Source organism: Drosophila gunungcola (assembly GCF_025200985.1).
Source record: "Drosophila gunungcola strain Sukarami chromosome X unlocalized genomic scaffold, Dgunungcola_SK_2 000050F, whole genome shotgun sequence".
NCBI lineage: Eukaryota > Metazoa > Arthropoda > Insecta > Diptera > Drosophilidae > Drosophila > Drosophila gunungcola.
The window spans coordinates 619,047-635,289 of record NW_026453194.1 but is presented as its reverse complement, the minus strand read 5'-3'; the positions used below and the strand labels follow the sequence as shown (position 1 = coordinate 635,289).

The 16,243-nt window shown below is 38.3% G+C and overlaps 1 protein-coding gene across 1 annotated transcript in view; it reads left to right on the top strand.

The window, feature by feature from the left end:
• Positions 1-979: 979 nt before the first annotated feature.
• The window catches only part of LOC128261103 (high affinity cGMP-specific 3',5'-cyclic phosphodiesterase 9A), a 43,644-nt gene continuing 28,380 nt past the window's right edge, over positions 980-16,243 (top strand). The window contains exon 1 of the mRNA XM_052994565.1: positions 980-3,666. Within this exon, the coding sequence (XP_052850525.1) occupies positions 1,638-3,666 (2,029 nt within the window). The 5' untranslated portion in view covers positions 980-1,637. The remainder of the gene's footprint in view (positions 3,667-16,243) is intronic.

The following is a 16,243-nucleotide window of genomic DNA, read 5'->3' as shown; positions in this document are numbered from 1 at the left end:
GCAGCTGCTGCTTCTGCTGTTTTCCTATTTATCCATTTTTTTGTTTGTTGGTCCTTGTATTTTCTCTTTTGCTTTTTCCTTGGCCGGTCGCCTGATTGATTTTGTATTAATTAAACCAGTTTGAAGCACCAGATCCTTGACGATTTTCAAAGTTTATAAGGGTACGAGTATTCAATCAGTGCAAATTGCAGGCTCAACAATGTTCAAGTTATGTGGGTTATCTAAATTAAAGTTTATTGATGCAATCAGCTTTGAAGGATTTCGAAAAATACTTGAATGGCATTTATTGTCATTTGATTATTTCTCTGAGCTGGCTTCGAGTTCAAAATGTATTTTAATTCAGAACTAGAATTTTTTGAAAAGCAATTGTGGGAAAAATAGAAGCGCATTAGGTGTTTATTAAAAATCAGTTTACACAGAAAATAATAAATCTTTGCTTAGGAAAAATTTAAAGTTTTCTAATTAATTTAATAATTTTAGTACTATTGTTAAATTTATTTTAAACTTTTGGGAATGAAAAACTTCCCAATAAAATGGGTTGTGTAGTTTAAAAATAAGACCTCAGACTACAGTATTAGACTCTTTAGTATAGAAGTGAAACTAAAGAGTATAGGGCTTATATTATTTAGAAGTGAAATAATACTTAGGCCTTAAAATTGTCTTTGGTTTTTTTCATGTTACACTTATTAGAACTAAACGTTCAGTTAATTTTTGGGTGTAACAATAATATAATCAATGTATTTTATCATGCGAAGTGATTGTCTTATTTTAATAAAGCTCTAATGGAAAATGACCTCCCACATGTGGCACCCAATGCCAATGGTACTTAATACAGCCATTTCCCCCATTTATTTGAAATAATTACCTCATTTTTTTTGCCTTGTCATAGGAAACACTTTTCTTACGGCCCATTAGAGGTGTTCGTTGGCTTAATTTCGACTGGAGACTCATAGACCTAAACTTATTGTTTTCCTTGCAGATTTTGCCAACACGGAAACGGAAGTGAGGACGCCCCGAGGAAAGTGGAAAAGCGCAGAACGGCAGGAAAAACAGCTGAATAATACAAATTAAAACACAATAAAATGTAAAACGCAAATGACAACAGAACTGAGAACGGCGAACGGAGGCGAAAATAGCAAAAAAAAAAAAGAAAAAAGAAAAGCGAATCGGTTGACATGCCCAAAAAAAATGCGCGTGGCGGCAACTTTTCCACTGAATTGATTTGAATTGAGTTTGAGGAGCCGGCATACGGAGCGTATGCGCGATACGTATACGCGATATATAGGGCGCCGGGGGAGCGGCGAAAATTTGCATAACTTTGCTGGCGTGGCATAAACATCAAAAACAAATTGCAAGTAACAAAAGGAAACAACGGTCATAAAAACGGCGCCAGCCTCGTAAAAATACGTAAAAATTTCGCCCCCCTCACTCACTCATCCACTCACTCACTTGCTGGCTAAATTAATTTATGCAGCAAATCAAATACGAATAGGGAAGAGAAATATAAAAGTAATAGCAGGCAGTAACAATTAAGACAGCAGGGGAAAATCAAAAGAAAAGCCGGGAAAATTGCTGGCCAGTGCAGCAGCAACAGCCAAAACAGTGTCGAAAAACCGGTTAGTAAGGGTTGCTTATAAATGTACCAGGACAGTGGCTGCAGCAGCAGTAGCAGTCGACGCGGCAGCAGCAGTGCAGCAGCAGCAACATCAACAGCAGCAACTGCAGCAGCAGCAGCAACAACAGCAGCAGCAACAGCAACAGCAGAAACAGGAGCAACTGAAGTAGCAGCAACATCTACGGCAGCAACAACAACAACCAGCAGCAGTGACGAGGAAACGCTCGAAACGCTCACGATTATAACCACCACCATCACCGAGAGCGATATCCGTGCCAATGCGACGACCACAAGCACGACGGTTATAGCCAGCGGCACGGCGACCACAGCGGCAACAGCGGCAACAGCAACAGCAGCAACACTTGCCACACTCGCAACACTAGCGACGACTACAACAACGACGAACAGTGACATCGAGGACAGCAGTCCGGTGGAGAGCGAGTATAGTGCCGAGTGCGCATACATTGAGATCCAGGAGGGAACCTCGCCCAGTGGCGCCAGCACCAGCAGTTGCGGCAATGCGGCCTTGCTGCAGCGCAGCACCAATAACCAGCAGCAACTACAGCACCAGCAGCATCAGCAGCAGCAACAGCAACAATTGCAACTGCAGCTGCAACAGGCGGACGTGCGATTGCTACGTAAGATCGGCTACATTGCATCGCGAGTGCGCTGCCTGTCTAGATACTACGGCGATTTCCGTTTGGTGAATCCGTACAGTGCCCGGCGACAGCGGCGCCAACTGCAGGAGATCCTGCTGCGGCACTCGATCTTCGATCCCGGCAAGGAGCACCAGCGGGCGATTGTGTTGGCCGCGGCAACAGCGGCAATTGCTGGCCCACACCTGGCGGCCATCGATTGTGCCTGCGGCAACAGCAGCAGCATCAGCCTAGAGGTGGTCAGCAGCCGGAGTCGCAGCAGTGAGCTGGAGGAGGATCAGCAGGATCAGCAGGATCAGCAGGAACAGGATCCCGATCAGGAGCAGGAACAGCCCGGTGTAACAGACATTGAGGAGGAGCCACCGCCGGCAATTGCTGTGACCACCACCACGGCCACTGTGCGCCGAAAGTCGTCGAGCAGCTCCACCATTAGCGGCGACACCACCGTTTCCCGATCCGGTTCCGTTTCCGTCTCGGCCTCCGCCTCGCAATCCTTTTGCTCCAACAACATCAATCTGCTCGAGGAGCTGCTCATCCAGTTCTACGAGGAGCAGGATCACCGCAGCAATCTGACTGTGATCAGGCACCATCATCATCATCATCAGCAGCAGCAACAGCAGCAGCAGCAGCAGAGGATCACCAATAACAATAACAATAACAATTGCAACAGCATACAGAACAACAACAACATGTCGAATCCAGCAACTGCAACTGCAACAGTGGCCACTGCAGCGGCAACAACAGCAGTGGTCAGCATAGAGCAACCAGCAACATCGAGCAGCAACACCAGCACCCACTTGCAACCCACCTTGCTGACCACCGCCGCCGCTGCCGCCGCCGATGGCAGCGATAACAATCCGAGACGCCGGCGGGCCAGCGATTGCTCAGCGGTACAGGCCGCCCTCCAGAATCAGCTGCACTGCATCACGCTGAAGAACAACAATTGCGGCAAGGCGATGCCCTTCCATCGCGGCAGCTGTGGCGCCGCCGGCGAACACTTGCTGGCGGCCAATTCCATTGCCAATCGGGCCACCATCATACTGAGCAAGTCCTGCAGCAATGTGGACGGCGATGTGGCCGCCAGTTTGTTGCCCACCATTGGGGGCGGCAACAAAATGCGGGCCAGTGCCACCGACATCGAGTCGAATGCACTGAATGGGGCCAGGGATGCCATGGTCACCATCGCCTCGAATAATGGCAACGGGAACGGGAATGGAAATGGCAACGGGAACGGGAACGGTAACGGGAATAATGGGAACAACGGCAACAACGAGTACAGCATCCTGCAGCTGAACAACACGATCATCCAGTGCCACTTCAACGACGACGACTTTCGCGCCTTGGTCAAGGACCTCAAGCGCAAGGTCGAGTACACGGAGCGCATGAACTGGCTATGTGAGTAGAATACATTATCAAAATGCTTTTAAAATATATATTTCATTTTATCTATGCTCGTATATGCCAATTTATATATATGTTATAACATATAATATATAACATATATATATATATATGTTATGTTATATATATGTATATGTTATATATATAACATATATATATATTTAACTTTCTTAAAGTTAGATAATTTGTTTAGGATTTCAGAAAAGGAAATTTTAACATGAATAATAATTTATGAATTAAAAAAAACTTTCTAAAAACAAAAGATTTAACATAAATAATAATTTATGAATTAAAAAAAACTTTCTAAAAACAAAAGATTATTTATGTTAAAATTTCCTTTTCTGAAATCCTAAACAAATTATCTAACTTAAAGGAAGTTAAATATATATATATATGTTATATATATATAACATATTTATTAGCTCAATGGAATTTAACTTCAAACGAATTTAATAGAAATAAATTTTAGACAAGCTTAAATATTTCATATAAAACTATTAATTTTGTAAAATATTTCCCTAATTTCTATAAGATTTTTAAATTTGTAGCTAAACCCTATTATTGGCAAAACAAATTCGCTGTTTGTTTGTCGAGCATTCCCTTAAGACTGCCAGAGATACCATTCCATCACATATTTTACCAACATAATTGATGGCCCAATTCCGCGCTAACAAATGGCGCAAATGGTCAATTGCTTTGGCCTCGCAACCCAAACCCGCACTTTCACCCATTTCCGCTTTCTGCTTTCACCACCTTCTCCCTCTCCCTCTCTTTCTCCTCTCTCTTTTTGTTGCTGTGTGTAATCGCCTCAAATGAGGCATGAGCAAATGCAACAATGGGTTGGAATCAAATGGACAAATTCAAATGCAACTACAATGGAATGGAAAAATCATTTCAAAACGCTGCACAAATGCCACGACTGCACGAAGGGTTAGGGCATTGGCTTTTCCAACCGGAAAAGTGTGTGAGTGTGTGTGGTGTGAGGGTGGAAAGAGGCCGGTCTGGCGTTTTGAAATATTTAATTCAATGGCAGGAAGCCTTCACCATTTATGCTTTTTCACATTTTACATTTACCAGCATGAATGTTGCCTATGTACAGCGAAAATGAATAACTTATGACCTGCAGCTAGATTAGAATATGATTGGTTTTTGCTGCAATAAATTTTATTAATAGATTTGCCACATACAAAAGGACATTGCCATTTAAAGCGTAAGGCTTTGCACAGAGCGAAGAAGTGACCTAAATATTATTGCAAGTACGCAGATCCTGCTTGGCACTTCTCGAGCTCATCAAAAGTTTCTACTTTCGACTGACTTTCAGTACTTTCCACGGTGTCTCGATTGCCCCATCGCCTGTGGCCTTTCACGGCAATCCGCCCTTTATGTGTACCGTGTGTCCTGGAAAGGACAATAAAAGAATAAAAGACAACAAATGCGGCGACCGACTTTTCCACTGAAACAAAAAATCAATTTTTAAATAACATAATGTCAGGTTCCAGAAGTGTAATAAATAAAATCAATTTCCAATTTAAATGTAAAAAAACATACATATTTTTTTAATGTTAAAAAGTTCCTTAAAGTAATACAAAAAATTCACAATTCTAGCTTTTTCGGGAATTTTGCCAATTCAATAAAGAATAATATTTTTCGAGTGCACAAACACAAAAACTATCACAACTTTGTTGAATGGCATTAAAAGTTGTCTTTGTATCGACGCCAAGTTTTCCTGTGCATTTTTGTTCTGGTCTTTCCTTGCATTTTATTTTTCGCCGCTTTTCCTCTGTTCGTCCCATTCGTCCTTGCAGTAAGCTTAGTATATAAGAAGGTTTTCCCCACTCCAAAAGCATTTTCCACACTGTCGCATTTTGAAAATTTCAATTCAATTGTTGCCGGCCCGCCGCAATGTTTACCCCACTTTTCGGCGCCTGTTGATTGCCTTCCGTTCAATTGGTTGCTAGGATTTTTATACCCACTTCCAACGAAAAATATTTAACTGCTGATTTTCCTTTAATCTTTCGAGTTGCCAAGTGTACGCTTGTGTGCGTCATGTCAATTTCGAAATCTTCTTTACTTATTTGGTTGGTAAAACTAATAATGTACTTTAATGTTTATCAGAGTCTTTAATACAACTGGTTTAATAATAGCAGGTACATAATGTGTTGAGTTTTCCACTCTGAGCACTGTTTGATACTTTCCTTTTCAACACTGACATTATTCATTGATTAAATTAAATTCTGTTAATTCTGATCAACAAATTGATTTGACCCAACTGCCTTTAGCTTTTCCAAACAAACGTTATGAACTTGTTCCATTTAATTTGTTTGCCATTCGCAACACTATTTATTGCCCGTCGTGCGTGACTAACACTGTCACAAGGAGACAAATGGCCGAACTTTGATTTTTGGGTGCCAACATTGTCTGGCCGCCCGGCTACCTTGCCTTTTCCTCTTCCTTTTCCGGCCTTTCCATTCGGCCTCCTATATTTGCGGATCGTAAATCAAAAGCATCGGGACACTGAGTAGAGGGTGTGCCAAAAGGCCTGGAATCATAAATTGCCCGAGCATTTGAGAAGGAGCCTCAAAACGCAAAATGGTCATAAATTCAAAAACCTAAATGGCTTTGGCAATACTGAATCAAAAGCCAACAAAGGGGAACCAGGAACTGGAGAAGGCCGCCAAGAAAGTGAAAGCCAGAAGGCCAAAAAGAAAAGGCAAGGCGGGGCGGGAATGAGGAAAAAGCGCCGAACATAATACAAATGACATATAACAGGAGTCGGGAAATATGTCGGAAATCTACTCGAGACAGTCGCCGAAAAAGCCAAGCGGCCAAGAGCCATATCAGCCATATCAGCCATATCAGACTCGAAAGGCACTTAAGACTTTGGCTAAGGGAAAGTTGGAGGAAATGGGAAAGCGGGCGAGTCGAAAAATCAGAACATGCCAGGAACCGCAAGCGAGATGTGACAAAAGGCAAATGGCGATGGGATTGCTTGGCAGGCAGCAAAAATCTAATAATAATAAAATACTTTATTGTTCAGTTAACAATTCAATTGTTTCACTTAACAAGAGACGGGCCACAGTCGAAGCCACAAAGCCAAGGGCGGCAGACAAATTTCTGCGTACATGAGCGAGAAAAGCTGGACACGTGTGCACGGGAAGAAAAATATTTAAGCTTATTTTTAACCAAAAGTTTTTAATAAAAATACAATATGGGAAAGACGACGATAAATAAATAATATAATAAATAATAAATAATATATACAGATATTACTTGGGGTGTTGTAAAATAAAAATAGTAAATCGTCAGAGTTGGTAATGAGAAAATGTATTCCCAACATAATTTAGGAAGCCTTCGATATTCACTTCGTTTTTTTTTGCCAGTGCAGCCATAACGGTGTATAGATAAACTGGTGTATAACGAACAAATTGCCACAAACGAACATTAAGTGATAAAGTGTTTTCCAAATCAAAACGATTGACTCGCCAAGGACACGACTTGCCAGAAGACGCCAGAGATGTCCTGCAGATGGGCAATGGGTTTAGAAGTCAGAAATCAAATCAAAATTCGCCCAGCTGTTGGGTGGACGTGGACGATGTCCTGCCAGTCGATGGACGAGCTGCTTCATCATCATCATTCGCAAACCCGTCGTCACTTGACATTTCGAAATGACAGTTTTTGAATGCCGAAGGTTTTTCATTTCATCAGTGGCAGGCGAAGGCTTTTCTCGAGTGCCAGAAAGTGAAAAGTATTTCCCAAGACAAAAGGTAGAATTTAATTCATCACTATTTCATCTCGCTGCACGTATCGCTGCATTTTCTATATGTCCTATTTATATCCTCGATGCTAATGAGACGAGGACGGCTCCTAATTGAAATTTCTGTGCAGACTAGAGCTAATTTTGCGGTGCCCGAAACTTTTTCTTGCCCCATTTATTATAATAACTCGCTTGTCGTCAGGTGAGGTGTAGTTATTGCCAAATTAAAGTGCACGCAAGGTGACAACTTTTCAGCACGAAACTGCCAATGTCGCACGGGTTTTGAAAACAAATTTTAAGTTGGTAGCAACTTTAAAATCCACTTTGGAATGCATACATTATTAAGCAAATATATTTAGTATGAAAATTTTAATTTTATTTTAAATTTAAATACCTTGTAATCTTTCAAAACGACAACTTGCAAGTTAAGTAAAATCTTTAAAACGTTTTTAAATATTTATATATTTAACGGTTTTTACAATAATAACTCTTTTGGGAATCAATTAAGCTAAGTTTAAATAAAAACTCTTAAGTAAGATGTTTAAGGTAATGTTAATCGTTAATGATTTTTGAATAATATTCTATCTATATAAGCTCCGATTAAATACTAATTTAATAACTAAAAATAATTTGAAATTGTGGCAATTCTATGATACCCAAACTCTTGTGGGTATTAAATTCTAGAAAGTAGTTGCTTGTAAAAATAGGTAAAATTTGGAAACGAATGCAGTTACTAGATAGATATCCATATTATTGAATAGTGGGACTCCCAAAAACTATATGTATACAAACCGATTTTGTTGTCGCGTTTTATACAAAATCTTTATCAATAAGAATTCAATGACTTGTATGTAAAAAAAAAAAAAAGAATAAAATTAAATCTGTGAACATCCAATTGTATTGGAATTCCGTCTGACTTGTCTATTAAGCGCATTAGCCCCTCCATTACTTCCATCTCCTTCTCGTTCTCCCTTCGTCCTTACACTCAACCGCATCCTGGAAAGTGCGATGGCGAATTGGCGGCTGTTCTGACGGATTGACAGACCAGGCGGACGAGATTATTGGCCATAGGTAGTACATGGTAAATCAGGCAGCTGATGACAGACAATATCATATTAGGGCGAGGAATATTTCTCAGCCTACGATTGACTTTTTAAGTGCCATCAATCATGTTTCGATTCCAATTGAGCTTTGTCTTGATTAGATCCAATAAAACTAATCCGTTTGGGATTGAAAGGCAATGGAAACAAGTGAATACTTATCGGGAATATTTATTGTGAATCAATCAGGAGGTCTTTGATTTGAATATACCATTAAAAGCTATTTTATTATTGATCCAAGTATAAAAAATGCAAATTGGAATTATTTTTCAAAAAGAAAAATAAAACCATTATTTAAGTTAAAAGTTTAAATGAAGTTTACACCAAGCCTTTCGAAAGCGTTTTTAATCTTGGTCCAAGGTAAAAATATTGATTAAAAATAGCTTAAAGTAAACTTTAAAATTCTGTTTATCTGTCCTTACAAAAAATAAAACCATTAATCAAGTACGTATCAGAATTGTACCTAACGATATAATAATATTAATTGTACCCCATTTCCGTTTTAAAATGCAAATTATACTTTTATTGACTACCTCAAAAAGTTAAATCACTGAATTTAGCTTGTTCGGGTTTCTTGTTGTTTTTTTGACCCACTTCAGTGTGGGCGTGTCAAATGCTCACTCACACATACACAGCCATGTCTGTGTGTGCGTATCCGTGTTTAAGCAATCATTTTAATGAGCAATAAAGTGTTGCATACTTAAGAGGGCAAACGTGGGAATTTTGGCGGCTGCGACAAAAAGCAACACCAACAACAGCGACCGCAAGGAGGCGAGAAAAATAAGGAAAAACTAGAGCACACACACACGCATAACTTATATATACATATACATGTATATGTTTATATGTTAGTATTGGTGTATGGGCGAGCTGATGCTCAGAGCTCTAAACTTGCCAAACAAAAATCAACTTTTTTAGGATGGCAAAGAGCGAGTTATAATGTCTCGTAGCCCCCTATAAAAAATATAAAAAATTGTTCATTGTTTGACTGTTGATAAACAGGCATTTAACTTGTATTATTCCTGAAAAATGAGCAAACTTTTTTTTAAAATTTTTTGTGAAAGAAGAGTTCCTAAAGGGAAGCAAAACCCGGAGCCAAGGGCCAAAAAGATAACGCCGTCAGGTGAGCTAAGGACAAAAGGAGTCCGGGGGAAAAGGACTGAGACAGATACACACCAGGACATAATTCTCGACTCAACAATTGCAACTGCAGGATGTGGGACCGACGAGGCTGGCTAGATAAATAATAATGCCAATTTTCCAAATGACATTTCACAAGGAGAGTTAAATCCGGCACCTGCTGATTTCTGCAAGGTGTGTGCATGGATGCTCCATTATGTCGTTCAAGTTGTTTAAGTGCTAATTTCACTCACGAAATAAGAGTTCATGAAATTTGGGAACAACTATTCACGTTATTTTAAAATAACTAGTATTTTTATTCTATTTTTAAATCAATTTGTTAATGGTTGCGTACCAAAAAAATTTAAAAGAAAAAGTACAGATTTTGTAAATTTAAAAAAAAATTGTCTACTCTTTAGAAACAAAGTTGATGGCCCTTTGAAACCCCAGATTGGGACCTGTTTAATACGAGTCCTTTGAGAACTTTTTTGCAATCATTCGATTTTGCCACCTGAGTTGCAAGTGAGTTTACTCACGGGTGTATTCATATCCAAAGAGCCGCCCGAAATGTCAGTTATTTTTAATATTTCTGCCGTGTAATGTGCGTAAAGTAAGTATTTATGTTATGCACGCACCTCGCCCCCTCTCTTTCGCTCAAATCCTCGGCCGTCTCCCTCTTTTATTGCCGTGTCATGTGGAGTGTGGCTCGTGCCGTCTCCTTCTCTTACCTGCCACATTTCTCAGGGCTCATACAAATAAATTTTATTTATTATCATTTCGTTTCGTTTTTGTTTTTTTTCGTCCTTTTCTTGGGTTTTTGTTTTATTCATAAACACACATGACGTATTGTTGTTGGTGCTGTAATTTATACGTGTTGTTTATTTTATACCAATTTAATGCAACTATATATGCACGTGTGTGTATGTGGATGTTTGGACTAAAACATTTGACATGTAGTCACGTTCAACAGAGATATACAGATACGTTCGAGTTGGCCAAATGAAGCAGCAGAAAAAGTTTTCTCATTTTTCAGCTTAAAGTCAACAGGATCTTAGGATAAGCGAGCTTTAAAGGTAGTTTATTAATATTAATAAATAATAAAAAATAATATTGTTTTCATGGCACCAAGATATTAAAGTTGGTTTGATTGTCAATTTAACAGAATGTTTTCCGCTTTAGTTTGCTTTGCACTTGACATTTCCTAGCAAATTCCGATAAAAGAGTTTCAAGCAAAATATTTACTCATCTTAAAACGGAGCTTTCCCCGCATTCTTTACCGCACAATAATAATTTCAATAGAATGTCGTTCCAGTTGATGAATGCCAACTTTTACTGCACTTTACATCTCTGTCATGAGATCAGTCCACTTGGAGTGGCTCTAAATAATTCAGTCGTCAGCATGGAATTTCCGAGCATTCGGAGCATACTTTTCCAGAGCATTTCAGTCGCACATTTTAATTACCATTCTGGCGATGTCCTGGCAACCGGCGGACCCACCCTGTTGTTGCAAATAAAATGGGATTCAAAATATGCAACAAAAGTTAAAAATATACAAAAATATCAAGGTAAAACAAACCAGAAACAAACAGCAGCCATACCGGGCTGAAGTAATAAGGCAAAGCCGCAATAAAAGTTGAAACTCGCTTCCGTTGTCTAGGTAAATGTAAATAATTAAAAAAACACTACACCCTGGCACTTATATCTATAGAATGCCACAACCTTGATTTTCCACCGAAATGGGAAGGAAAAAAGTCGCTGACAAAATCTCGTTCATTGATATCAATCAAAAGGATTATGAATCGGTAAAAAGAGAGAGCAAATTATGGGGTGGAAATTAACATATTTCCTTTCAGCTTTGAAAACTTTTCGCAGCAGCTGCCAATTGCCAGTTTGCTTTTTCGTTTTCCCCGTTTTTATCGCTTTTTCCTTTTGTCAACCAGCTGGATGCCAGGTCGAAGAAAACAAAAAATAAATGTAAACCTCAAGTTTTCACCTCCCCCCAAAAGTCCCCCCAAAAAGCAGATCCTGTTAGACACTTTGAAGATGTCAACGGCAAAAAATTGTTTGCGGTCGCGGCTTCAGGTGCTCTGCGAACGGTTTTAAATTTAAATTTCGCGGACACCCTTTGGCTCCCCGCACAGCCAATAAAATCGTTTTAGTATATTAATTAAAAGCTCTGGGTAAATACACATTTCACCTTTCCTTTCACCTTTTCCCTGGTGTACGAAGCTCGCAGCTGCTCGATCCAGCAAATTGGATATCTCATCCAACGTAGTCCTTGCCAATTATTCAAGCTACGAGCAAAAAGGGTAACGAAATCAAGGAGGTAACAGCGGAATGAAAAGCAGCCATAGGGCTCAATAGGATTAATTCAAATGCATAGATGACCCTATGCAAAGCAAGCAGTAGTAAAGATAACTAAAGTGCAGCAATTATTATTTCTTATATCTTATCAAAGCTGGCAAGACAATAAAACATATATGTATTGAAGTTTTTATCAAGCCTTTTTTTTAAATCAATTAAATATTTAATTTTAAAAATATATCCTATTTTGTATTGTTGAAAAGTCTTTATCAAGCTTTGTTAAACAAAATTTTAATTGAATTTTGTATTTAAAAATATAACTTTTTTTGTAATGTGCAAACCATTAACAAATATGTTTAAGTGTGATGTAAATGAGATACTTAACTTTGAAAACAGCTTACAAACAATATTATTGCTTGTGAAATTGATAATGGTTATTATTGTAAAAACTTGGATAATTTGGGGCTGATGGGAAATTTTTTACTTTTGCAGCCACTAAAAATTGTGAATAATACAAATTTTGAAAGAGTGACACTATTTAAATTTAGTCAAATGATTTAAATTAAGAGAATAAAATCTCAATACTTTATAAACATATCGATTCGAAATCTTATCTTCTAATGCTTAAAATGTTCCTATAATCTACTTAAACAGTTATAGAGTTTTTTACCTTTTGCATTCGAAATATTTTGAGCTCCTCAGTTACTTTCATTTATTCAATTTAAGTTAATGAATAATTGCTGCCTTGGTCTTTCTAATTTAACATTAATTAACAAATTCAAGCTCGGGTTTAAATTCGTTTTGCGGTTGGTTGAGGGCAAAGTACAAAGCGAATACAAAAAAAAAAGGCGCGAGGCGATGAAAAATCAAATTCTATTTTTTTGGCTTGTATTTACGCCACCGGCATTTTCCATGTAAACGTGTGTTTTTGTTTGTGTATGCGAGTGTTTTCTGCGGCATTGTGTTTTATTTTTTTTTTTTCAATTTTTCTGCACCGGTAGCGGTAGCGATGAAAATCGGGAATGCCAAGGAAAGCAATGGAAACCCAACGAAATTCAAACGTTCGGCGCGTGGCTTATGTATTTTTTTTTTTAATTTACTGCTGCTCTGCCACGCCCCCTGAGCTCCCTTACGCCCCCTTTCCGACTGCCTGCGGGCAAGTCAATACGTTGCCAATTACCGTGCATACGCAAACAGTAGCACTTACACACACACACACACACACACACACACACAATTGGGAGAAAGTGCGAAAGGTGAAAGGCGGCAGCAATATTCAGATGATTGTAAGCCCATCGAATTTATCCATAACATATGTTCTCGTGGCAACGCTATCGCTAAGCCAGAGATGGGTTAATGTTGGTATATTATCGGGGTTTTGAAGTCTTTACAAAGATAAAATATATTTATGAATTATTAAAGATGTACTATTTTTGTTTAGCTCAAAAATAAAACTTGAAATAAAAACAAAAAGTATTCATTTAACCTTATACCCGGTATATTTCTTTACAATCTACTTAACAGAAAAATAAAGCTTACAAGACAATTATATAAAATCTATTAAATATCTAAATGAAAAAGTTATTCGAAGAACAAACTGGTAAAAAGTTGAAAAGGCCAACAACAGTAAGGAAATCTTGCACATACCATAGATCATATTTTTGTCATGAGCCAAATAATTAGTTCATAAGTCCCGATGACATGAGATGTCGACCATAATGCCAGCATTTAGTCAGACACATAAGCCGGGATCTTCAACGTTTCTCTGTGAAAAAAATATCCCGGCCACTTTATCCTTGCCCGTTATCCTGTTATCCTGGCCGAAAAGATGCTTTGGTAGCCCTCCCGACACCTCCAGTTTGCTTTTATTAACTGCTGACGGCGAAGGATTTACCAATCATCTGCCCTTTTACACATACAAATTACGTAGAAGTCGAACAGGAAAAATAATAATAATAATGCGCAAACGAAAATCAGGCGAAATTAGGGCCGGGCCACGCCCCTTATGTGTATTGATTGCTGCCGGAAGGACATTGCAAAACATTGCGATAAAAATCCATTTAGATGCGCAAATAAGCAAAAATCAACAAGGAAATTGACTTTGATGAGTAGAGATGACGAGAGACGAGCAGACACAAAAGGAAATATACCACAAATGTGTATATATTTCCTTGTCTCAACCGATGTAATGGACGAAATTTGCGCTCAATTTTTTTTGGCTTTTCTCCGCCTGTGACACGCTGCCAGAATTCCTAACAATTGGGGGATTTGGGGAAAGCACACACAGAATGAGCAAAAAAGTATTTAATAAAATAATTTTTTTTCCCCCCGTTGGCGCAACACGAAATTTTGACAGCTGTCAAAACTTGACTGCACAACCGACATCCCAGCAGAGCGTCAATAATTCATTTACTGACAGTTAAAGCAATTAAATTGGGTCCCCACATACCGATTCGAAGTCCCCCTTTTCATTGGGGACTCCTAACACGTTTATTTGCATTAAATTCGAATCTATTTTGAGTCAGTCGAAAGCATGCTTCTAAGCTCTTGGAATCTGCATCTAATCAATTAAACTAAATATACCTTAACATTTATTTAAATTCAGCGATCAATTTAAAGCAGTTGTAAATTAAAATAAAATTTGTACGTCATCGATTAAGAATAATTAAAGTTCAGATATTTTCTTTCAAATCTCTATTAAAATTATAAATAATTGGCTTTTAATTTTGATAGTGAAAATATTAGCAATTTAAAACGGGTTTTTAGAACAACGAAACATTTTATGAATCGATTGTTTTTATATTTAATATTTTTAAGCTGAATACTTAAGTTTTTTTTTAAAGCATCCATTGCCCCATATCGATGAGAATAATATATTCGAAAAAAATAGTTTAAAATAAAATTAAAATAAATAATGAACATTCTTTTTAAGCAAAATTGGCAATGACTTTTGCGCTGAGAGGGATTTAGTTCAAATGGCAAGCGCATTTTTATTTTTGCAAAGCTATTAATTGATAACAAAGAAGGCAGGCGGATGACAAAAGTCTGAGGCTAACCGGAAAATGTCAACCGCGCCCGTGTGCTAACGTTGGAGTGACAAATGCGAGGGAAAACTGCAGAAGCTGGCCGGCTGAACGCTCTCTAAACTCATTTAATCAGCACAAAGCGTTTAATCTCACTAAATGTGTAAAAAAACACAGAGAAGGGCAATAGGGGAGGGTACATATCAATCAGTGATGAGCAAATACATATATGTATGTACTCTACATTCAAAATATATATACATTGTATTTCTCTGCAAACCACCGTGCAAATTTAATCAGCTATAATGCACTTCATAATGAACTGGATTTGATGGACTTTCATTGGATCGAGGGGTAGAAATTACACCCAATATTCAATGGGCTCAATCGGTGTGCGCCAGAGCCGAAAAGTAAATAATGACAGACATGTGAAATGTATTAGCTCCGACAGGAGCAATTTACACAAGTCAATTGAATATTTACAAAGAAAAACAAAGAGCGCACGGCGACTGCAAAACCGAGGAATGCGAAACATCCTGAAGAGCTCGACAGGAATTCGAACCCGAGGGATGCGAATGCTGCGAATGACATCGCGCAGTTCGATTTCAATCGATGGAATGTAAATCAGAAATGTTCCGTTGAAATAGCGCACAGATACCGATTAATCATAAGGTTGGAAAATAGAAGCGAGAAATTATTGATTTAGAATAAATATAAAATTAGGAGTTAAACAAACAATTAAATAAGAGTTTAATTATTTATTCTTGAATCAAAAGATTTTTATATTTATTCTCTGATGAAAATATGTATTTTTTGGTCAAAATCGAAACTAGATTTGAGTATGCAATACATAATACAAAACAATAAAATAAGTCTGTTTTTGAAACCATAAGTTACATTAATAATGAATACAAGTTAGGAGTTAGAAATGAATGTAAACAAGAGTAGCCCAATTTCAGTTTCCAAGTTTTTTTTTAAGCTTTTTCATATTAATAAAAACAAGAAAATTTGTAACCTAAGGAAAAATCGAATATAGCTTTTTATCATTTATCTGCCCAATTGCATGTTATGGCCGCCTTGTTTAATTTGCCCGCCCATTTTCCATTTAAAATAGATTCGAGCTTGACCTGTCCCCAATTACCCAATAAATCGCCTACATTGCCTGCCCCTCTGAGCTTCGACCAGGGATCGTCCTGTTTCGTTCCGTTTCGTCCTGTTTCCGTTACATGACCCATTCCATGTCGTGACCTGGCCCCGTGTCACCCATTTAA